This window comes from Tripterygium wilfordii, chromosome 5, assembly GCF_013401445.1.
Source record: "Tripterygium wilfordii isolate XIE 37 chromosome 5, ASM1340144v1, whole genome shotgun sequence".
Lineage (NCBI taxonomy): Eukaryota > Viridiplantae > Streptophyta > Magnoliopsida > Celastrales > Celastraceae > Tripterygium > Tripterygium wilfordii.
In genome coordinates, this window is record NC_052236.1 from 12,415,680 (window position 1) to 12,439,595 (window position 23,916).

The 23,916-nt window shown below is 37.7% G+C and overlaps 3 protein-coding genes across 4 annotated transcripts; 1 reads left to right on the forward strand and 2 right to left on the reverse strand.

Moving 5' to 3' along the window:
* Positions 1 to 4: 4 nt before the first annotated feature.
* LOC119998454 lies at positions 5 to 7,123 on the reverse strand. The gene is made up of 15 exons (XM_038845787.1): positions 6,899 to 7,123; positions 6,156 to 6,582; positions 5,721 to 5,814; positions 5,072 to 5,258; positions 4,718 to 4,976; positions 3,793 to 4,005; positions 3,621 to 3,707; positions 3,383 to 3,517; positions 2,798 to 2,911; positions 2,435 to 2,682; positions 2,232 to 2,312; positions 1,490 to 1,721; positions 827 to 925; positions 541 to 726; positions 5 to 393 (listed from the first exon to the last, which is right to left on the reverse strand). The coding sequence occupies exons 2-15, from the start codon at positions 6,498 to 6,500 to the stop codon at positions 292 to 294; spliced, it is 2,382 nt and encodes a 793-aa protein (XP_038701715.1). The 5' UTR covers positions 6,501 to 6,582; positions 6,899 to 7,123; the 3' UTR covers positions 5 to 291.
* A 923-nt stretch (positions 7,124 to 8,046) lies between these two features.
* On the forward strand, positions 8,047 to 12,798 carry LOC119998107 (1-acyl-sn-glycerol-3-phosphate acyltransferase 2-like). The gene is made up of 11 exons (XM_038845333.1): positions 8,047 to 8,448; positions 8,791 to 8,913; positions 9,226 to 9,265; positions 9,376 to 9,449; positions 9,708 to 9,767; positions 10,706 to 10,783; positions 10,936 to 11,094; positions 11,382 to 11,507; positions 11,781 to 11,873; positions 12,097 to 12,183; positions 12,305 to 12,798. The coding sequence occupies exons 1-11, from the start codon at positions 8,368 to 8,370 to the stop codon at positions 12,545 to 12,547; spliced, it is 1,164 nt and encodes a 387-aa protein (XP_038701261.1). The 5' UTR covers positions 8,047 to 8,367; the 3' UTR covers positions 12,548 to 12,798.
* Positions 12,799 to 12,952: 154 nt separating this feature from the next.
* LOC119998106 (zinc finger protein zpr1) lies at positions 12,953 to 23,902 on the reverse strand. Of its 2 annotated transcripts, XM_038845332.1 has the most exons (17): positions 23,279 to 23,902; positions 22,964 to 23,208; positions 22,411 to 22,455; positions 21,708 to 21,748; positions 21,536 to 21,617; positions 20,919 to 20,963; positions 19,819 to 19,875; positions 19,386 to 19,445; positions 19,161 to 19,288; positions 18,608 to 18,872; positions 18,440 to 18,509; positions 18,208 to 18,278; positions 17,268 to 17,357; positions 16,291 to 16,399; positions 13,992 to 14,083; positions 13,631 to 13,736; positions 12,953 to 13,229 (listed from the first exon to the last, which is right to left on the reverse strand). In XM_038845332.1, exons 2-17 carry the CDS (start codon positions 23,114 to 23,116, stop codon positions 13,132 to 13,134), a joined length of 1,512 nt encoding a protein of 503 aa, XP_038701260.1. In that variant the 5' UTR covers positions 23,117 to 23,208; positions 23,279 to 23,902; the 3' UTR covers positions 12,953 to 13,131. The 2 variants fall into 2 exon arrangements, with proteins under 2 accessions (XP_038701260.1, XP_038701259.1); XM_038845331.1 differs by having other exon boundaries at positions 22,964 to 23,902.
* Between the last annotated feature and the right edge of the window lie 14 nt (positions 23,903 to 23,916).

Genomic DNA, 23,916 nt, shown 5'->3' on the forward strand with positions numbered 1-23,916 from the left:
TAGAAGATATCAAGATAATTTCATTCAGATTGCTAATATAGTTTGTATAATTATCATCAAAGTGAAATTCCCATGATCATGAAAAAACGGAAGATACAATTCTCTTTGATTATTAGAGGCAGCTAATGACTGTACACATAAATTTTCCTGAACTATAAACCCTTTGAAACAATGAGGGTTCTGATTCTGCAAACTTATCATGAAAGAAGGGGACATCTCCGCGCCTGCGCTTGAGCCTTTTCAGCAGCCACAACTGTATTCAAAATTAGTTTACTGATAAACTATAGTCTGTCAATTGTTTTTCCTCAAGCATCCTTGCGGTAAACCAAAATCGGTCTTTCGATGAACAATCTGTTGTCTCCAAGGGTCATTGTGTAACTTGAAATGCAGAACCTTCATAACAGAAAATTAAAGGTTAATGAGTTCTGCAACTATGTATTCGCACATGCACTAACTTGACTACTATAACATTTTCATATGATAATCGATCTTAATACAAAGAACAAAATGACTTGTATGATAGGGTAATGATAGCAATACCTGTAAAAATGTTGCCAAGACATCATCTTCATTTAACTGCATGAGTTGAATTGCCCAGTCCTCTACATGCCGGAAAGCAGCTTTTTGTCTCTCAGCTTCAAGCAAAATAGAATCGCGATACATAAATCTCTGCCAGATTTTCTGCACATTGGCCAACTTGAATTCAACTTCTGTCTCATTAAACTCCTGCAGAATGTGATGACAACCGACTACTTATTATTGGCAACTCAAGGAGTTTTCTGATTCCTAATTTCAGATAAAATTGGTTTAAGACGAAAGGAGTTACCCGAAGAATCTTTATCAAGTTAGGGATTTCATCTTCACGTATACGAACAGCAAAGCTTTCGTAACTGAGTACATTCTCATATGGCAGGAAAATCCCATCCTGAACGCAGTAAAACACATGAAATACATTCCAATTTAGTCATAATCACGTTGAGCACATTCTGATAAGGTAGTGGTCCAAATAAGAAATTTCCAATGGATTACAAAACAGAAAACCACCTTCGACTTTCTTGATCCATGTATCATGGGAAGTTAAAATTTGAGTTTCCAAATCATATAATTCGTTATTTATGTATGCATTTCTTGACCAAAGAGCTCGTTGGGTCGACTGCATCCCATGCATGGAAACTTCTTTGAACGGTACAAGACAAGAGGTATCCAAAAAATTAGAAGCCCAACTTGGACTGAAGGTAATCCAGCACAAAGATTTGGGTTAGCTAGCACAAAAAACATCGAAATTTTTTTGCTAAAATACCATACAATCTATATATAAAGTATGTTTTCCTCTGATCCTATCATAAATCAATCCCCTGAACCCCTGGTATAAGCAGTAAGCTAGGGAACGGCATACAAATTATGGGGAAGTCAATATAGGGAATTACAAGAAACATTTTCTACTATCTAAGTTGTCAGGGAGAGAAATCATGTGAACCACCAAAATTACCTGAATGATCACAGGAATGCATCCTTGCAAAATGCTATCCTCCATACGACCACTCCAGCCATCTCCGGGGAAAACCCCACAGAAAACAGAACTTGCAAGATCCTCTTGATAATTTCTTGATTGTACAGATGTTACAATTACATCTTCTGCATGCTGTTTCCCAAGCTTTCCATCCTTGTTTGGGCTTGATCCAAACTCTTCTGCCACTTTTTGCCGAATGCCCATGCTATATCTGCATCCGTAACTTCAAACTAAGTTTGCAATATGCAAAAAAGGTGCAGCAACTAGATGTATACCAGTAACGGTTTGGTAAAAGAAAATGCAACTATTAATCTATGTCTATTATTTAGATCACTCAGAATATGCTAATTAGCATGGAGGCAGCGGCATGCAGCTATTCTTGTTCTAAAAATGTCATCTACAAATTGCCTGGGGATAGTCCAATTTAGATAATGTAGAGACCCCAAGGCAAAAAGCAAAGTGGTGCGGAAGATTAAACCATAAAGTACTTGAAAAACTGAAATGAAAAGTTTTATGCACAAAGAAAAATGATAGGGTATGCGAGACAGAGAATATAAAAGTTTTTTGATATAAGTTCCTTTAAGCGAGCAAGTAGCTCTTGTAGCCTAGTGGTGCAAAGTTTAATTCCCCCTCCATCAAAAAATTAAGAATATAAATCCATGACTTATCCAGAAAGCCCTTGTCTAAAGACTTTAAAACAGTTTTCTTAAGTTAAACTTACGTAGATTCTGGTCTTCCATCTAGATAGGCAGGCCCTAGATTTCCATTAAAGTAGAACAGCGTCTTCCTCCTTTCACGGGGCCTGAAAATGAATTAATCGTTACTTCCATGTCTACTCATAATTGCAATGAGTTGATGTTGACCACCTAAGTAAAAGAAAGGAAAAAAAGAGGAAATTAGACTATCCAATCAAGCCACATGTACCAAGACCATAATTTGGAGCTCAAGGAAGCTAAGTTGGGACGTTTCCAAGCAGGAAGCACAAGATCTTTCTCAGGATCAAAGCATGGATGGTTGCCTCTCTTAGTTGAAGGGATTCCGTCCCAGTTGTCAGCCCCATAGGCTGTTGTGGAATTTTTGTGTTTTGAATTCGTATTACCCCAGTGAACCAACATCATGCTGTTCCATATCTCCTTAGGGGCATAGCAAGCACCTTCATCCCATGAAAAAGACTGCCTTCAAGTAGAAATGAGAAATTGTTAGTATATATACAGGGAGAAGTATATTTTATCAGCAGCAAAAGCATGAGCTCTCTCTCAATGATTTACGACATCGAATAGATCATACCCAAATATGATCTCTTCCCGATGACCGATTCCAGAAAGAATATTGCTCAACAATGTGATCATATGCCTTCCTATACAATTCCAGAGTTAAAGAACTCCTCAAGCCCATATGGTCCTGAAATTAATGAGACGCACCATAACGATGTTTCCTGGTTTCAAAAGATCGAACAGCCAGACAACTACACATATGCAAGTAGTTGCATAATAATAATCCCCCAATTGGTGACAATATAAAGAAATAATATCACTGCTAAAATATACAGAATGGAAGGTTGAATCGATCTACTAACCCCAACTAAGAAAACCATGCTACACGTGTATGGTTATGAACGGGTATGCAGTTTTGAGGGAAAATTCATTGAACGTATTAGGAATGGACATGAGACAGCATAGAATCAGTATTCTGTCAACTTTTGCATTAAATGCTCCATGAACCCATTTCAGTTATGCAGGCACAACGCTTGCACATATAATACATACACAACTTACTGAAAAGTTGTTTTCTGCAGGAAAAAAGGGAAAATAAACCAAACAACATCTGTAGTGTGAAAAGACATAAAAGACATAACAGCTATAAGAAGTATACCTGCATACTCAAGTGGGGTGCATCGTCAGCCCGTGTTATAATGCATGCATCAAGAACAGGAACAAAGAAGAAGTCTGCTTCCTCACCATTTAAAGTTCTATGTGGACTAGCTAATAAGCTTTCATAAAGTGCCATCTGCAAAATTGGTAGTACCACAAAATCAGAGGTCATGAATGCCCATTTATATATATGTCACAGCATAGGAGTTGAAAGTGCAGGTCTCGTCTCAGGAAAATACCTGAGCGCCATATAGCTGATCTGTCCACAAGGTTGCATTCCTGTTGTCATAAAATCTGTTAACACAATCAAACTTAAAATGTCTGCCCTGCAATATGCGTCAAATGGAAAAGAATAAGAAACTTGCTCCAGTCACTTGGCACACATGAACAAAAAAGTATCGCCATCCTGACCTCAAGGAGTAGACTGTTAAAATCTGGGGGCAGATCATAAATGTAAATTAATGGCCTTTTCTTTTTCACCACAGCATTGAGACTAAAAGGACTTCCCATAAGTTGCATATCAGGAATATCAACTTGAGCTGGTTGAAGCCATCGAGGCCAACCTTTTATCGAAGAAAAAACTGATGGAACACTGCAATCTGCTCCGTACCAGCCATTGTCACACTGAAAAGATATCGTAAAGTTTAATTTAAATAACAGAACTCATAACAAAAATGACATAAATGAGCTGAACATACGACTTCTTGAGATTTGCAATCGATTGAGTTAAGTTTAGATGGTAATTTGTTGAATAAAGTCCTCGTTATAGTGAAGAATGCACTTAATCATAAGTAGATTAAACCTAGTATTGGTAAATCACCAATTTTCCTGAAAGCATAAGCTGATGGGCAGGCTGTAGTTTATCATTGCACATAATCCAACATTACCCTTCGGGTGTAGGCTGGCCATTTCTTGAAAACTGTGAGTAGCCAACACAATTGAAATGGGAGGTGGATCAAAGTAGCCTGTCCTTCAACTCAGAAACTTGGCTCAAATTCCATATTAAATTCTGAATCTCCCACGAGCTTAAGCTGTTGGGAGGAGTGTGAATTTTTATTATTGGAAAATATTAAAACAAGAACCTAGAATTTTATTAACATTTCTGAATTTCAGTACCCCTGTACTACGATTATTATGAATGATGCTCGTCTCCATCATACTTGTTCCCTAAAAATGTTCAATTTGGATGTTCTATAATATTATAGACCCAGAAAAGGGTAAAACTAAATGCATTTTCTTTTCCCTTTATTCTTACAATGGTTTCAATAAAACCAATTTTTTATTAATGCTAATGCAGCATCATCATCATCTATGAAGTAAGAAAGAAAATCATTACCTCACAAAAGCCACCACGGCAATACCCATGTCCAGAGCACTGGTTGATACACGTTGAGAGGACAGGCACTTCACAGAAGCGCCCCCAAAGACCATCATATTTGCAGTCGCAATCCTCTTTGAATTGCACCCTGGATTCATATGCTTCAACTGGGTCCACATTACACCATCCGGGCTTGCTAGTGTTTGTTGTGAAAATATTATCAAGGTCAGCTTTGGCCCAATCAGTCAGTCTAGGGGCACCAGGTTCAGTAGGCACGCTAATGCACATGATGAAAGGAGTGGGGATCACAACATTATCGGACAAAAGAGATATTGTGGAAGAAGCCTACATTAGAAACCTGATAATGCTTACTTCACTTGAAACCCACATGCCTCAGCCACTGGACGATTTGGATATTTTGTACCTTCTCCACAGAAGCACATCGCCCTCGTTGTGTCACAGTCAGCAGAGCAAATTGAGACAACCCATCGTCCATATGGTAGCTCTGGAGTTTTTGGGTAATTGCACTCGAACTGGAGCCTCTCAGAGCATCCTTCCCCTGCATTACCAGACGGTATTTTTTAGCAGGAAAACCATTTCAAAAGGAGCACTCCACCTTATTGTTCCTTCGCATTTTAACATTCTACACATTTGCGACTGAGCTCTTCATTTCAAGTGGTACTACTGAATATCAACTTATGGTAGAATTCTAACATTTCCCCACATATATAATGAAAAAAACTAGCCATTAACATGGGTTAAATTCCAGATTATCACTTTCTTAGCATGTCAAAATGGAAATGTGAAAGATATAATTCCATATTTTCACATATTATGAGATTATTCATTTGATCAGCATATGTAAAAGCACGGTAATGCACAAAATCATCTACTCTATAAGACCGCAAGGGATGGATCCAAAATGCTTGCCAAACTTAAGGTTCTAGTTATAGTGATAATAGAACGAAGCATGCACGCTTTGCTTAGTAATCCTTGATTGTGAAAGGAAAAAAATACTGACCACTATATCCATGAAAGCACCGGCATTGTCCCAATTCATGATTACAAACACCAAGACTGCTACAGTCGCTTTTGCAGCCCTTCCCTCCTATTACCTGCCAACAGAACAACTAGTTGTGGATTCCCATTGAGGCCAAAACTAAATGCACACATGAGAGGACTTCACCTTGGCTCCCTGAATTTGCAACAGCATAAACTTAGCAGAAGAAAAAATTAGGACATTGCGATGCTTTGTACTTGAGAGTAATAAGCTAATGAAAAGATGTCGACTGTGCTAGATTGATGGCCTATCTAAAAAAGTAATATGGATATAAATATAATACCGTTGAGGCATTCCCTTCCCTAGAAACCACACAGTGCCTCAGACTCTGTCTTTGAGCATAATAAAGAGCTGACTTCAACTAAAATCAAAAAATAAAGGTGATTATCAACATACCTCATTAATTTTGACTTCCCTAGTAACTGCATTACAACCAGAAAGCCAGCGGCCAATCTCAGCCTTCCAAGGTGCATTACGATAAACCACTGCCTTGTGCAAGTCAAACGGAAACCTTTTATCTAGATCAAGCACTGGTCGTAAACTTTCCAAAACATGGTGCGTCTGTTCCTCAGCAGATCCATTAAATGGGACACAGGAGTTCTGTGCTTGTCTGTTGGTGAGGTAATCAAAAGAAGGCACCACAGGAAACAGGAATAGATGAACCACCGAGACCAATGCCACAATAGAAGCACTTGTAGCTACCAGAGACCATGAACACTTCCAATTCTTAATTGAAATCATGATCTCAAAAGCCTTTCAGGGCAATATTCCCATAAAACTTTCACCAATCTTCATTGACCCTCAGATGCTCTATATTAAAGACCTATAACATCAATATCACAGAAAAGAATTGATAATCTCGTCAAAAGTAAGTACAAGAACTAAATGAATGACAAGATTACCAAATTTACGATACAAAACACCACCTCAAACCCAAAAATGAAAGACTTGGACACCAAAATCCCAAATTTTTCATCAAACCCAGAAAAATTAACAGCTATAATTAGAACACTGAGAGACACAGCATGTCATTCAACGGCAAAAACAAAGAATAACAGTTGTTCCTTTCACCGTCACGGCGTCACGAATTGAACAAGCATCGGAATTGATTTCAGCAGGAGCGCTGACTGAAAACCAACCTTCAGTGAGATCTAAGATTGGATACGAAAGGGCACAATGTGTTTGAAGAAATGCCAAACAATAATGATATAAAAAGCTTCTGTTCTGAATATTAAATTCGAGCGTTGATGGCGAGAGATTACAAATTACAAACAAAATGGACAGAAGATTCCTAGTTCCAATCGGAATTAACAAAATACAAATAAATTAATCAAATTATTGTAAGAAGCGACCGAGAGAGACGAGGGGGCGGGGAACGACATAAGCCGCCAAGACAGCGAGAACGTTTGAACATATAAAGAACACGTCTGGGGCCCGCTGCTAGCTAGATAGGCCCAAGACTCCCAAAAGACGGGCTTTCTGGAGCCCAATCAAGAAATATGGGCCCTGAGCCAAGACTGCAAGGAAAGACCCAGCAAGAGCAAAAACTAGAAAAAACAAACACAAGCACTTCGATTTGATTGTCCCCACTAAAATACCGTATTTTAATCTTTAATCAATCCGTACCTGTTGCTGTGGGGACTCCCTGCCATTTACCCATGCCTGTCAATAGGGTTGTCCAAAATTACAGATCATAATCAAACCGATCGATAATCGAATCGATCAATCGATTATTTTCAATTTTTTTATTTATAAAAAATTGACCGATTATTACAAAAATTTTATGCCAAAAAATTAATCGTAACTAACCATTTTGACCCTTAGTAAATTGAAAACAAAACTTTTTTTTTTTGAAAGAAGGGTTAGAACCCAATTGCATTGTATATAAATAGGTAATTTATCAAAGTTAAACTAATAAGTGACATATAAATATTATAAATAAAATATAATTAATAAAATATACAGATATAGGGCAGGTATATTTCGACAAGCACTTGTTCATAATCATATTATCTTCTCTGTAAAAATACTCGTACTGGTTAACCGTCAACTTTAACTGAACGGGGCATGCCTATCTAATTCGGGACCGGATTATGCGATTACCCGCCGGCGACTTAGACATCCCTATATTAGGCCATCATTACGCTCGTGGGCCACGGTCATGATGGACCGATTTCGGCCCAGCTAGACCCATTATGAATGGTACGATTCATTGTTATCATCGAAATCGAAATATATATTCATCATTATATTATAATATATATCTATCTAATGGATGGATTTTACAAGGAAATTTAAATAAATAAAAAATTTGGCATGAACAAGCGAAGAAGAAAGATCTCCTGACGTTTCGCTGTCTTCCTTCCTTGAAAGGAGAAGCAGCGTTTAAAGCTCCATATCCAGTGCCCTGATACCCTCATCCAACTGTATTTTCTGCCTTCTCCTTATCTTCTTCTTGTAATTAGCGAAACCGAACTGAAAATTTTAAGCCTTTTAAAGCCCCATCGACCGTAATTGTCAGCTTCGAATCTACCGTCAAATCTATTATCTCTATACACTTCTCTGTTTCTCGTTCGCTTTGTGTTTGTGAAAATTCCGAAGCGAGGGTATGTCTATACCGGCGGCAGTTGTGATCGTGCCGGTAGGGGTTCTGTTCTTCATCTCAGGCCTCGTTGTCAATTTAATTCAGGTTAGAATGATATGGGTTTTGTCTAGTCTCTTGGGCTTGTTTCTTGTTAAGTAAGCATTGTTTGAGCTATGTTATACGTGTTGAATTTTTAAACATGGAATTGTGTTTCTTGGCTTCTGGATTCGCGTTATTGAGTATCTGTAATGTGAAGAAACGAACCCAATTTCTCATACTTATGGTCTTGGCTCTGGTACTGTGTTGGATCTGGCATTTGAAACGTTTTGATTTGATTTCTCTGTAATTTATATATTCGGTTTTGATTGGTTCTAATTATCATAGTTTGAGTTGTTTTTTGAGTTTAAGGTCTAAACATTATCCTTCTGTTACCGTCCTTTGCTTCAGGCAATTTGCTTCGTCCTCATTCGGCCATTTTCGAAGAACACCTACAGAAGGATTAACAGAGCTGTGGCAGAATTATTGTGGCTGGAACTTGTATGGCTGGTTGATTGGTGGGCAGGAGTTAAGGTGTGTTAACCCTTGTCTTGAACTGATTTGGTTGCATGTCTGATATTATTTCTTATTGGTTAGTTTCCTGTTCAGCATTCGAGTTTACTTTTTAATTTATTCTTATGTTTGTATTTGGTGCATTGTGTCCTTGCATATCAACTTGCTTACTATAGATGATTGCAGTACTAATTGAAGAAACAACTTGTCATCCGAAAACACTTAGTTAGTTAGTTGATAGTACTAGGCATATTTTATGACCCTTCGCACTTATGCTTTGATTTGTCGTGTTGAAACATTTATATGTTGAACAATGATCCCTTCTGGCTGCAGATCCAACTATTTACAGACCCAGAAACCTTTCATTCAATGGGTGAGGAGTTATATTTGTTGACTAAATAGTCCTTGCAATTGTTTTCGTTCTGTCTAGCCCAAAAGTATTCTGAGTTGGTTATTCATCTACTCTGGCTGTGAATTTTGCAGGTAAAGAACATGCACTTCTTGTATCAAATCATAGAAGTGACATTGATTGGCTTGTTGGATGGGTTTTGGCTCAGGTGTATAGAATATCTGTTCTACTCTTAAATAGTTAAATGCATGGGTGAAAACACTCTAGAATACCTATATGCAATGTCACCATGTTTGTTAACATATGTTAACGATTTAACAAATGCATCTGCACCGGCACATACACAAGGACATGCACATGCAAAAACCTTATTTATATATGCATTTTGTTTGCATGCTATTGATGTCATTTTTAGTTTTTTGTGTACATTTGGTATCTAATTGCTTGTTATATTGACTTCTTGCAGCGGTCAGGTTGTCTTGGCAGTGCCTTGGCTGTAATGAAGAAATCATCAAAAGCCCTTCCAGTATGTTCAATGGTGTCTTGATACATTTATTTATAATAATGAAAGTTCAGTCAGTCCACATTTTCAGTTCACACGTTAGAATTACTTTTTTTAGTTGAACTGGAAAGGCATATGGAAAAAAGAAAGTTGGTCAGTTCATTCAACTTGAGCTTGGCCCAAATATTCACATCCAACATGATGCTGCTGTTCTTATGTGCTTCGTTGTTTTTCTTTGTTAGAATAAGTTATATCAAATTCTTTTTTTCGATTTTATATATTGAACACGGTTCCTGTGTCAATTCATTGTGAAGAAAGGGATGTTCTTTAGTTTGATGAAGTTTTGGGAGACCAATTCTGTAAAGACTAAAGCTTGTTCATTGCTCTTCTCAATTGTGAGAGTTTAGTCCCCCTTTCCAAGAAAACAACCTTGATATGCTAAATCGTAACCATAAGAATTTTCTGTTCTAGGTAACCTCAATTAGCATTGTTCTCCAACTTTCCAGCCACATAAAACCGAAAATTTTACCTTATGGTTGTATCATACCAAAGCCAAAGGCTTGAATGCAATTTGATTTCCACCTTCTGAATTCATTTATCTTCTGAAACAACTAGAATGCCCACAATTTCGCTTTTTTGTGAGAATCCAGCTACTAATTCTCCATCTTGTGAGTCATTTGGCCTTCAACCCCCTCACTACATGTTTCTGAACCTAGATTCCTAATAATTAGACTCGAATCCACTATGATGCATTTGTAGACAAATTCCTCCTTAAAGTTTCCCAACATGGAAATATGGAGAATGATGGATGAAACAGTTATTTGTTTAGATTTGAGTGTCACCTTGTTCTCGTTTCTTTATAAATGGCATTTATAGTTATACTAGCCATCCTTGGTTTTTTTGGTGAGGGTACCATACTTCCTGTGGAAGGCAATGATAATTACGTCCAAATTTGTACACAGGTTATTGGTTGGTCAATGTGGTTTTCTGAGTATCTTTTTCTGGAAAGAAGCTGGGCGAAGGATGAAAACACATTGAAGGTATGAGTGTGCTAGTGTGCTTTGTGCATGTGTTTGTGTTTTACTCGGTTCCCCTTATATCAGGAATAGCTAGAAGCTTGCATCTCTCTCTATCTTATGTGTATATGTTTGCTTTTTGAATACTTTCGCTGTTTTTGGGTCTATATATGCAGACAGGTCTTTTACGGCTAAAAGACTTCCCTCAGCCCTTTTGGTTGGCTCTTTTTGTCGAAGGAACACGCTTTACAAAGGCAAAGCTTTTAGCAGCTCAGGAATATGCAGCCTCAACTGGATTGCCTGTCCCTAGAAATGTTTTGATTCCTCGTACAAAGGTTAACTTTCCACTGGACCTTGCTGTTCATTTCCTGACGGCCCATCTTTTTCTCAGAATTTTTAGATAGTATTAGTCCTAAGTGAATACCACCCAGCAAAAGGAAAAAAGAATCCATTTAAATTTTACTGTTGTGCCTTGAATAACTTTCAAAAATACCCATATCCGGTGTGAGATTGGAGTGTTCTGGTCCTTTGATTGCTGCTGCTGTGCTTATATTCAGTTCTCCACTACGTGGGATGAATCACTTCGTCCTGAGATACTTACTTAACGTGTTGTTGTTTGCAGGGTTTTGTTACAGCTGTAAGTCATATGCGCTCATTTGTCCCAGCCATTTACGATGTGACAGTGGCTATTCCAAAAAGCTCACCTCCTCCTACAATGCTTAGACTATTCAAGGGTCAGTGTTCTGTGGTAAGGTTTTTTTTTTCCTCTTTCTTTTTTGGATGAATAATATTATTTGTTTTTATTATTAGTTGTGGTGGTGATGGGAACATTGTGCGCTAAGTTTGACAATTTATTTTTGTGACGACTTAAGGAGCAATTAATGCTGGAAGCTTAAAATTACTTCAAAGACCGAAGTGAAGGGCCGTGAAATTGAATGTGAATGATTAATAGTTTGAATACTATTACGTGCATATTTTTCATTTGCTTAAGTAGTTAAGTATGGTCTCCACTCTTTTATAGGTCCATGTGCATCTTAAACGGCATATGATGAAGGATTTACCGGAGACAGATGAAGATGTTGCTCATTGGTGTAGAGATATGTTTGTGGCCAAGGTAAACTTTATCTAACTTGTCTGTTGTAGTTGCTGTATCCATTAGCGTAGCAATCATAGATATTTAAAATTCCTTGCTTAAAATACAAAAGTAGCTGCAAATCTCACATCATTATCGCTAATGATTTCTTATGTGCAACTTATTTGTTCACTTGTGTTTGCAGTAGTATACATTATAATTTCTTGCTTGTGTTGGCCTTGTGGCTAACTTCTTATCATACCAGGATGCTTTATTGGACAAACATTTGGCTGCGGACACCTTCAGCGACCAAGAACAACAGGATATTGGCAGGCCATTAAAGTCACTTGTTGTAAGATACTTATTCTAACTTGGTTTCGGCATGAACGTGATCCTCTTAACTGTGGTGACATTGTCTCCTGTTCCTGGCCATATGGTTCTTGAATCTTGACTGATTTTTACTCTGGACACAGGTGGTTTCCTCTTGGGTATGTCTGCTTGTTATGGGTACTCTAAAGTTCCTCCAATGGTCTTCCCTTCTTTCCTCCTGGAAGGGCATTGCATTCTCAGCATTTGGTTTGGCCATCGTTACTGTTGTGATGCACATCTTGATCCGATTCTCTCAAGCCGAACATTCGACCCCCGCAAAGGTTGCCCCAATGAAGCCAAAGACCAGTAGAGAGTCGTCCGAGAGTGGACGAGACAAACAACAGTAGAAGTAACCGTTCGTTCTGTAATTCTTCACTTGACAGAGATCACCAAAAATCCATCTTGTAACTTGTAATACTCACAAGTTCCATTTACACTTCATTGCCCCACTCATTGTATTTGTATCAATTCGACGTCTGCTTGTTAGGATGTTTACTTATTGCTTGTAGGATCAACTCAGACTTGGCCTAGTCTTCTGTTTGTGATTTTTTTCCCCATCTCTCCGCACATCTATAGACAATTTGAGGATTTTTGGACATGTCGATCAGAGTGAGTTTTGTTGTCTCAACAATATTGTTTAGGTAGAGGTCGATCTCAGATCCTCCCACATGGACTTTAACCCAGTCTTAAGTCTTACCTTAGCTATTCTGGCAGTCTGAGGATTTTCTTTCAGATTTGCAAGTTTGAAAAAGTGATGCACAACTAAAGTTCTGGTATAATTAGCAAAAAGAATTTCACATGTCCTGCTTTCTAAAGTCTGTGTGCAAAATCATGATGCAAGCAAAGGATCAAAGACTGGAAGTTACAACAGAGATACCATATAAGTTAGGTTTCCTCAGAAAAGTTGCAAAGAGAACACCAAGAAATGTGTTTATGCTCCAGTATTGTAAGCAGCATCTGCGGAAGAAGTGTCGATATCATTTAGTCCCAGTTCTTCGTTCTGTTCCCAGGACCTCTCATATTCCTCAACTGGAAGAAGAATAAATGTATAATACCAATTAGAACTTCAAGTCGAAAAAAAAAAATCAAGCAATCAACCGCAGCAGATAAAATAAACGAGCAAACTGTGGAAAGAAAATGAGAAAAACCCATATCGAGTAAAGTCGGCTAAAAAAAACTTCAAAGAGACCATCATTCCCCCCACCCCCTTCATTCCCTCCTTTTAGACACAAAAAGTCAAAAACCAATGAAAAACTCGTAAATTTTGTATTTCTCGAGTGAGGATTATGTTGAATCCCGACAGGTATCACAATCATAAAATTTTTAACAACACTGATGCAGGAGGCATCTAACCAGATGAATGAAATGAAATGATCTTAAACATCAGAGCACATTTATGAACTTCTCAAGACTGATAAAATGGAACTTACATTTTAACTGATAGTCGTCTTTGATATCATCACATGAGGGTGCAATAAAAGAATTTGCTAATGCATCGTCAAGAATTAGTGTCCATGATTCTTCCACGCTTAAAAGCTGCAGAAAATAAGAAAATAAAGTGCATTAATTAGGACAATATCACTAAGAAGAGACCACCAGCACAAAGTATGTAGTATTTTAAAAGAGAGAAGCAATTCCAAATACAGCTCTTCGATATTTAACTATGACTCTTGGAGTTCAAAACAGACCAGCTAAAATCTGTAGTATACTTTAATTCTAGAAAATAACAGAAAGGGGGCATCATGCTAGCTTTTGATAGGCGAGCAGCAGAAGCTATATTCATATTTTAACCTTGCTTAGCCTGGCTTCGAAGTCTAGCCACTTGCTTTTTTTATCTTCCTCAAGACTGTCTCCGAAAGTAAATCCATGCACCCTCTCAAGGCCTGCACATACAGATCAAACAGTTCATCACTTACCATCCACTTAATCATATATATAGCCACATCCAATATCCAGTGTGGTACCCCAAAAAAAAACCAAAAAATGCTAATAGAGCAAAGGAAAAAATATCAACTAGCATGTCAAAAATCTACGTATATACCCTAAAACATTCACATAAATTCTTCTAATTTGTGATCAAATGGATTCATGAATGGAATATGATGGCATGCACAGTGCATATTAGCATATATAACCAACCAACCAAGGAATAAAAATGATGATCACGGGGAAAGTGTCAAGGTCAGAAAATGCTGGCCATACTGCTTTAGTTACAAGACGATATCTAAACTTGTGAAACCAAAAGGCACATGCATATTAGCATCACTTTCACAAGGATTTCCCATGATTGGGAATTGGATGCTTTTGCTAGGTTCTGGAATGAAGTCTACAACTCCAACATCAGCCCTGCTGTAGATGATAAGCTATGTTGAAGCACAAAAAGAACCAGACCTTCTCCGTTAAATCCTTTAAAAAGGCTCTAATGAAATGTAACTACGACCTTGGCAACCCCAGTACTTGAGCAGTGTATCAGGAAAGCTAAAGTTCCTCCCAACATAGTCACAAGGCTGTTTTTTTTTTTTGTTGGGAAGTTGTGGCGCACAAATCTGACAGTGGGTATTCTACACAGACAAGGTTATTCCTTAACTAGTAGATGCCCTCTTTTAAGTTCCTACGTCCCAGACAAGTTCAAGAAGAAAATCAATCAAATAGTTCCTACGTCCATCATGTGGTTGATTTCAGCTGAAAGAAATAATAGAATTTTCATTCCTAACCATTTCCACTGATGTTTTTATTGAAAATTGGCTTAGTTGTATCAAATTCTGGTCCTCTTGTCAATCCTTATTGGTGCTTCAATAAAGCTCCTTTCCATTCACATAAAAAATAAAATAATGACACATTTTGGAACCAGTACCAAATTGGTGAAATTATACACTTATTCTTTCCTCATTTCTCTGATACAGATAATAGAGTTTTCATTCCTAACCATTTCCATTGATGTTTTTATTGAAAATTGGCTTAGTTGTATCAAACTCTGGTCCTCTTGTCAATCCTTATTGGTGCTTCAATAAAGCTCCTTTCCATTCACAAAAAAATAAAATAAAGACACATTTTAGAACCAGTACCAAATTGGTGAAATTATACACTTATTCTTTCCTCATTTCTTTGTTAAGGATAACAATGATCACTTGTAAAGAAGGTGAACAATTTAGTCACCTCACAAGCAGTCCAGCAATCTAGGACAGGAAACAGATAGAAAAATAACTTGTTTATATAAATAAGAGAGAATAGATCTCAACTATATATGTAATTCTGGGGCCAAAGAAAAAAGAAAACGTGTAACAAACTACAAGAATAAGGGCTACTATGAAGGTTATGGGTATTCTTGTCATCCGTAAATGATGCCAACAAAGAATTTGCTTCAATTGTGTAATGCAATCAATCCCTAAGTGTGATGCCAAGGATCCCTAATATAATGCAATTCCAGATCTGATTCTGCACATAAAAGTTTTAAATTTCTTGTTTTCAATGCTCAAACAAGTCCATCTAATCTTAAACAGAGTAAAATAGTACCCCAATTTCCATTAAAATATTAGTATTCACAGGTTACCGTTCACATTGAAAGATTTTTGAGTATCTGATTTTCTCATTTTATTGGAACACCAACCTTTGCCTAATATCTAACCCAAAAGAGCCTTAAATCTTATCCTCATTTGATCACCAACCTTTGCCTAATCCATAACCCGATAGAGCCTTAAATCCCTAAAGTCTCTTGCAATTAAGGATTGCTCTTACTGCCCAGCATCAACAACACCTTTCCACTTATTTCTATCGACTTCACTTTCAAAATGCAGAGATAGGATCTCCTACAAGAAAATTTATTTTAGAAAGCATCCTGCCAATGCTGCTAAGGAATTCAGGGCTAGGTCCAAAATAGCATTCAAAAACGATGGCATTGCAAATAGATGTCCAAGACTATATGGTAAACCAATGGATTTACTCCATTCCAAGAAACTAGAGACGGTTGGACTCTGTACGGGTAAGATTTGATACATCTTAGAACAAATAAGTGAAAAGGAGAAACGTCAACAAAAACTAATGAATATATAGGAAGACAATGAACTATATAAAGTAGAAAAATCGTACTTACTTTCACTAATCTTTGTAATCAAACCTTCAACTGTTGTGACAACTCCTCCTAAAGTGCCACTAGCCAACTCCAAGTCAAGTTCTGGGATTTCAACACTAGCAGTATCTGACTGATAAAGCCAATATATAAATATTAAACAACATTTTGCAATTCCACAGTGGAAAAAAAGCATAGGAGTTAACTTAACCCTGAAGCCAGGTAAGGTAACTAGCAATTATGGTCTCTCATGGCAACTAGAATGCAATGACTTAACAAGACAAAGGAGGCATCCAAATACATTTGTTTAAGAGGATAACGAATTTATGCATTAGAGGCAATCATAAACCAAAAAGCTTGAGACCCATCTCAAGCAAACATAAATCCCAGAAACAGCATCAATTTTATCCAGAAAGGGATTGGCAATTAGTTGAAAGGTGGTCCCAGGCCTTGGAAGCAAATCACAAAATCCTTCCATAGTGAAAGCCACACTTGAGATTTAGCAGGTCATCCATAATTAATCTAATGCTCAAGCCCGTGTAAGAACTAAGATATTTTTGACTGGTCTGTCTTGGACAGAATTTGAACAGACAGCAACTGTACCCCCTAGGTTTCATTTTTTCAGCATATGTCCATAGTCATAGTGAACATTCAAATGGCCTTGGTTTTTAAACCACCCAAGTATCAAAGCTTCTTGTTGTCTTGATCTCAATTTTTGCTACCCCTAGATTTATGGAAGCAATTCTAGAACTGCTGGTTGCCCGAAATCACTCCATCGGGATCACAGGCAAATCTCCGCCATGTTTCTACACACTTTCTGTTTACATTCTAGACATCTCTCACTCTTTCTGGTAGTGTCCTAGCCATCTACCATTCGAAGTACAAAATGAAATATTGTAACTAATAACAAATAAAAGTGCATCAATCATATGGTGGAAAAATGCTAGTGTGCTGAAAATTTTGAAGCAAAAGAATAAAATCCAGATAAAATCAGAACGAACCTTTATCACATCACGACTTAGGTCATTAACGTTCTTCACACATAGAGTGATTCTCTTTCCCTTTTCAGGAATTGGTCCACCAGGCTTCAACTGCACAAAAAGTACAATTACAGCAAGAAACACAAGTATTCTTTTTTAAAAAAAAAAAGAAAAGAAAAGATAATAGAAGCACCAAGGGGGTTGCAACAAACCGAATTACATATTTGAGAAATTAAAACTATAAAAAATAACCTTAAATCAATCAAAAATATTAGAACAAATTCTACTCGACCTGAGCTTAAGCACAGAAAGCCATCTATCCAAGAAAACCACAATTGAGCACTCTTTATCATGGAAAATTCTAGAATTTCGTTCCTTCCAGATTAACCAACAGGTAGTCTGAAGACCAGAAGCACAATATTTTTCCTTGGATTTGTCAGAGACAAGGAAATACCAAGCGTTAACTTCCGAGATCAAATTACTACGAGGAACCCAGATAACACCCATTAGATTCCACACCATTCCCTAGACTTTCACTGCCTAGAAGCAATGCATCAAGAGATGAATGACAGTTTCGATGGACTGGTGGAACTTCTTGTTGTCGATGAGTTTTCTTGTGTTCTTATACATTTTTCCATCCATCTTCATTTGGACTATGGGAAACGTACTATTCTTTGAAAATTGTATCAATAAAATTAAGGAGACACATTGTCTAATGCTTTTTCTTAAATTTTACATTAGACAATAGATCTGAATGATACATTTTAGATAATGTGTCGATAAAGAGGAGGAGACCGTAGACAGCACAGTTCTTCATTACTAGTAGTAAATTCTTGTGATGGTTATCGTTGTTTACACCTTTTGTTTTTAGATTGAGAATCCATAGGCCATTAAGGGTATATATCAAGGTTAACCAATTTTCCTTGGTAAAGATACTGAAACAAGAGTATTCACTACAAACCTCAGAATTGCGGTAGCCACAAGCATCACAAGTGGACGCCATGACAATCACTTCTTGGAAATATGGAATATCTGTACAGTGTTAAGCTTGACAAGTTTTATCCAATCAAAGATGGTAACAATGGACTAACCCAAAGCACTTTTTGCGGATTGTTGGCCCTAACACTTGAGCCTTTTAAGTACTCGGATAAAACAGATAAATTGATAAAGCATAACAAAGTGCATCAGGATACTTGTGACGAACATTCGTGTCTCACATCTAGCACCACAAGCTCCTCCGCATGTTGAAGGAAAAGTCATCACCTATTAAAAAGGGGGTAAAACAATTGGATATACAAACTGAAGAATAGAAACATGCCAAGTCCTAAACATATAGATCTTGACAGTTTTAATAACCCCACCTCTTCTGGCGCAGAGTAACGAAACAAAGCTTCGGCAATTTCTGCACTGTTGCTCTGAGCAATGGCCCGATGGCCAGCTGTGGCTCCAACTGATCCATGTGGAGCCCCTGTTTGATCCACAGTGCTACTTGAGACCTCTGCCGGTGGCCCATCACTAGGTTCTTGCACCTGTGATGAGCCAACGAGATAACCCAATGCAGCTTGTTGCTCTGGAGTTCGTTCATAGAACTTAATACTCAATGATGGATCCGGGGAAGGAGCATACCTATTCACGTATTATTCTATAACCAATCAAACCAAAATTAAAGATGCTCCATCCACAGTCCATTCAAATTGAAAATCAATTCCACTCTCTCATCCAAGACAATTGGTAGAAAAGATTAATTCGGCAGTAAACAAAAGAAATAGCAAAGGGAGGGGAAATGAACGAAAGTGAGCTATCAAACATACAAGCCTAATGGCATTTGATTTCACATAATCATCCAACATAGAACAACCCTCATTGGAAGTACAGTAGGAGCCAAGTTTTCTCTTGGTTAAGGAAATCACTTACAGATTCTCAATGAAGCTGTTTCCAGCAGGATCATCCAGGATAAAGGTGAAGGATGAATTTCCCGTCGCACAAGATCGTAGTTTCAACAAAAATTGGTCTATTGCTTCGGCTGTCTGAGGATCTACTTTCTGGAAACCAGAAGATAGCACATAAGATACTGGAAATCATAACCACTCCCCTCTGGCTGAAAATGATAAAATATTGTTATCAGGCAATAACGTATACCTTACGCTCTTCCTGAAGAGCCTGTAACTCATCAGCAGCTCTTACCAATATCCCCTCAACCTAGAATAATCCAAACAGGTTGAATTGGTTAGAGAAAAGAAGTCCAACAACGAATGAATAAGAATAATTACCCTAAATGGAAAACAAGTGCAATAAAATCAAGGATTCCTACAGTGATGCAATGAGCAAGCAATTTTTTATTAAATTATTGTCCTAGATAGTTTGTGACTCATAAAACCTTATAATTTATTGCAAGACGCCATCATCGTGCTGAGCAATACAAAATGCAGAAGAACTCCATTACCAACCACACAACATTCACATAAAACAATAAATGCGGGCATAGAAAATACACTATTAAGTATTAACTAAAGGCGTCCCTTAAAACCCAGGTTAATAGATAACAAATTTGAACAAGGAAGAAAGGAGTTACTGTTGACAAACTGCCACGCTGTGCCTCTGGAGGAATCTCGAAATCCAGTTCAGGAATCTGCATAATGAAAGAAAATACAATTTATAATTGTTGAAAAGTAGATCTATTGCTCAGATATCGCAAATAACAAAGCAACTAAGAAATCCCAACTTGAGTAAATAAAAAAATGACTTAATTTAAAGGAAGAGAAAAACCAGTTAATGCAAGAAAACAGCATCGACTGGGAAAACTTAGACTGAGCAATATTTCAGTATCTTTACAAAGGAAAATCAGTTAACCTTGATATATAACCTCAATGGCCTACGTATTACTCAATCCAAAAAAAAAAAGTTGTAAAGAACATTGACCATCTCAAGAATTTGCTACTAGTGCTGTCAACTGTCTCCTCTTTATCAACACAGTATCTAAAATGTATCATTCAGATATATTGTCTAATGCAAAATTTAACAAAAAGCATTAGAAAATGTGTATCCTTAATTTTATTGATTATCCATACCTCCTATTTCCAAAGAATAGTCTTTTTCCCGTGGTACAAATGAAGATGGATTGAAAAATTAGAGAAAAAAATTAAAAAAATCTCATCAACAACAAGAAGTTCCACCACAGTCCCTCGATCTAGGGCAAACCCATACCTAAAGATTAACTTAAATCAAGAATACAGATCAGTATTTAGAGTGGAATCTTATTCTTATCACTTCTAACTGCACAAGTGAAAATTTTTTAAAATGCAATCCGGTGGTTTGACCTTCAAGACAACTACTGATAGATAGTTATGGAAGTTACACCAAAGAATAAATCATTGTTGTCATCAAAGCCTTTTTCCCAAACAGTTATGAAGCCATAAGAGAAATCAATTAATAAGCCATCTGACATGTGCAATAATATATATGAAGACAGACCTAAGCTGCTAAGCATATCAGAATTGCCCAAACTGAAATTGTTAGAATTTCCAACACAATCATTTTTGACAAATTTACACTAACTTTCAATCCACTAAGCTGGAAACACTATTACCAGCAGAAAATGAGAATCACAACCTTGATACTGCAAAGGAAAGAATTGTCAACTAATACAAGTATTGCAAGTAGGATCAACTGCACCTTGATAGTGGCTGATTCAGATTTTACAACTTGTCGATTAAGAAGCTGCGTTGAACATAGCTGTAAGTCAATCTGCTTATAGATATCGTATCTTATAATTGGAGGGAAACAAAACAATAGACATGAAAAAATATGCAACAATTTATGCGTCAAGGATCTCAGACCAAACACTACTAATTATCCAAAAAGACTAAAACAATTTGAATTCAAGGGCAATCATAAACAAAATGCCATATAGTGAGTGATAAGAGCACCATTTCGAGCGTGACAAAAATATGTTCAGAATTCTTCCCGAACAAGAAAAGGAACATCAGAAGTGAAAAAGATTGTTGAAGTTAAAACATCATTAAACTGAAAAAGAAACAAAAAAATTGCATACAGATCACCAGTTGAAGATAAGACTCAAGGAATAAGGTCTTAAATATCCAGAAAATGCCCAGGATAATTAGAGAGCATAAAGTTGATAATGCATTTTTTACTACACCGGAATGGCAATCATTATGTGATGCAAGTTCCAATTTCCCTGAGAGCTATATTTAACCATATAAGAATAAGCGTGGTACATGTTTCAAATTCGATTCAACAATATTCAGTCAGTATGGGTATAAGTGGATAACCTTAGGGTCGCCCGAGTGGATTTCCAAATGATAACAACAGCCTCGAGGTTGGAGTTCACCAGCAAACTGAACTTCATTGTTTCTGGGGAACAAAGGATACAAAAATGAGATATTCTACACAAGATCTCCACAACTACGATTTCGCTAAATAAGTAACAGATAGTCGTTTTACCTCTCGCCACAGTGAGGACATTCAAAGGCTGACAACAAGACCTGCAGACAGAGGACATTTGAGTAGAACCCTTTCTTAGTTTGAAAACAAGGTAAGTTTCCTTTAAGATGTAGGCAAGAGAAAAAAATACATGAGTATGCTAGGTTGGTTGGTTAAAAACTTAGATTGGAATTTTAGGTCAGAGCATTAACAAAATTGTCCTAGGTTACTCAAAATTGAAAAGCTTGATTCTGATTATGTAAACAAATAGCTTGCTAAAGATCGAACCATTGGCCTAGTGGTAAAGTTGATACACTGCAGCCTTGAGGTCATCTTCTCGGCTATGGGGGGATAAGGCCGCACAAATCATGCCCTTTCCTGACCCTGCCTCCAATGCAGTAGTCTTGCATGGGAGTTGATCTAACCACATGGATAGCTAAACCATCATCATCATCATCAAAGCCTTACTCTCTTATAGTTTAAGTTAGCTACATAAATCCATAAGAAAAAACTAGTTGGAATCGACTAGAAGGATTATCCCTCCATTGTAGCCCATTTTCTCGCAACTCCTCTTAAATTGGAGCTACCCGCCTACCCCTACTCTGGACTTAATAATCTTGTTCCAAAAACACAGAAAATCATAGAATAGAGAAAATATATAAAAACAAAATACTTTTTTTGAATGAAAAAAAAAAAAAAAAAAAAAAACACTTGAAAGACGTACCTTTCTAAAGTGTGGAATCAAAGTCAATAAAAACCTTGTTATTCCCTGTCAAAAATTATCGAACTGGCATTTAGTACTAACTCAGATATGATTCATCAAAAGAACTAATAAGAATTTATAACAGTAAAACAAAAGGGTTACGACAAAAAACGATAACTTGGAAGTAAAGGATAATGATGTGAGTCATGTATAGGCACATGCACATAAGCATATAAAAATACCAACAGCAAGGGACATAAGAGACTGAGAGGCAGAGAAGGAAAGCAGGCCATGAGGTTCATTACTTCTTCCTAGCCAGGGGCGGAGCCAGATTTGGTCTTAGGGGGCTATTACTAAAACAATGTCCCTTTGATCCATCCAAAAAAACTTGGTGGGGGTTTGGGGGCTTAGGGTCTTAGTTATGTTCGAGTATATATAAAAAAATTTCAAAAATCTGCACTGGGCTACATAAGTTGCTAGCATAAATTGCTAGCATAAGTTGTATGACAGTACGTATCAATCAAACACAACTTCCTAGCATAAGTTGCAGAGTATATTTGCAGGGAGTACTTACATTCTCGCCGCAGCGCATGCAGAGACTTTCAACCTGATAGAGAGGGGTGTCGGTATTGCCGTCGATGGAGATAGCTTCGACCACCGAGCGCACATCAACAATTTGTTGGCTTTGTTCATTACCAACGCTACCGGTATTGCTGTAAATTTCCATGTTTGGTGTAGATTTCTTTCTCAAGCTCTACTGCTCCTCTAATACCCTCTTTCCAGCAATGCCTCGATGCTCGTGAGAAGACGCTTGAACACCTAGAAACGGCGAGAAGGTCTGTTTGCCTACAAAGAAATGAATAAACCAAAAACTAGAGGCAGGCCAGACCTGTATTGTCTTGTATTGGACCTGAGCCCACACAACTTTGTTGGGCCGCCGTCTACGCTATTTAAGCCCAAAAAAGTAATAGTTATGTGAGAGGTACAGGCGGTACAGCCCGAAAACAGAGTACAGAGGATGTCCGCTGGCGTGGCCATTTTCTCCGGTTCCGGTCGGCCCAAGAACGGCTACTACGAAACGGAAAACTCCGACGAGAACTCCGGCGGGGTTGGCTAACGATGGCTCGCTCTTCCGCCGGAGTTTCTCAACGTTCAGTGCCTTCGTGGGTCGAGGTCGAAAGCAACTCGGAGAAGGGAGAAGACGCGAGGTACAGCTAATTGCAAGAAAGATGGGTACGGGGAGCTTGCCTTCCTCAACCATTGGATATGGGGAACGAGCGATTAAGAGGGCAGTTGAAGCCGCCAGGCGAAGGGAAATCGAGCTCATACCAGGAGAAAGGCGAAAGTCCAAAGGCGCAACCTGCGTTCAAAGTCAGAGTATGACCTGCAGGCCTCAAAGCCTATCCCGTGATGCTCCTCAACCTCAATGTCACAAGGAGCAAGCAAGCTACGGCAGCAAGATCCCCAGTTGTGATTTTTTTTTTTTTTTGGTAATGTTCAAACTGCCCCTTTTATCCTCTGTTTCTA

What these genes read in the sequence shown, in the direction of transcription:
- LOC119998454 (XM_038845787.1), bottom strand. Translation starts at nt 6,500, where the DNA reads ATGATTTCAATTAAGAATTGGAAGTGTTCATGGTCTCTGGTAGCTACA. An exon ending in GCATGTGGGTTTCAAGTGAA is followed by an intron (nt 4,977 to 5,071) that starts GTAAGCATTATC and finishes CATGTGCATTAG; the next exon opens with CGTGCCTACTGAACCTGGTG. An exon ending in ACTTGATAAAGATTCTTCGG is followed by an intron (nt 727 to 826) that starts GTAACTCCTTTC and finishes CACATTCTGCAG; the next exon opens with GAGTTTAATGAGACAGAAGT.
- LOC119998107 (XM_038845333.1), top strand. Translation starts at nt 8,368, where the DNA reads ATGTCTATACCGGCGGCAGTTGTGATCGTGCCGGTAGGGGTTCTGTTC. An exon ending in TCGTTGTCAATTTAATTCAG is followed by an intron (nt 8,449 to 8,790) that starts GTTAGAATGATA and finishes CCTTTGCTTCAG; the next exon opens with GCAATTTGCTTCGTCCTCAT. An exon ending in AATCATCAAAAGCCCTTCCA is followed by an intron (nt 9,768 to 10,705) that starts GTATGTTCAATG and finishes ATTTGTACACAG; the next exon opens with GTTATTGGTTGGTCAATGTG.
- LOC119998106 (XM_038845332.1), bottom strand. Translation starts at nt 23,116, where the DNA reads ATGGAAATTTACAGCAATACCGGTAGCGTTGGTAATGAACAAAGCCAA. An exon ending in AGCGTGGCAGTTTGTCAACA is followed by an intron (nt 19,446 to 19,818) that starts GTAACTCCTTTC and finishes GGATTATTCTAG; the next exon opens with GTTGAGGGGATATTGGTAAG. An exon ending in GTTACTCTGCGCCAGAAGAG is followed by an intron (nt 18,510 to 18,607) that starts GTGGGGTTATTA and finishes CCTTTTTAATAG; the next exon opens with GTGATGACTTTTCCTTCAAC.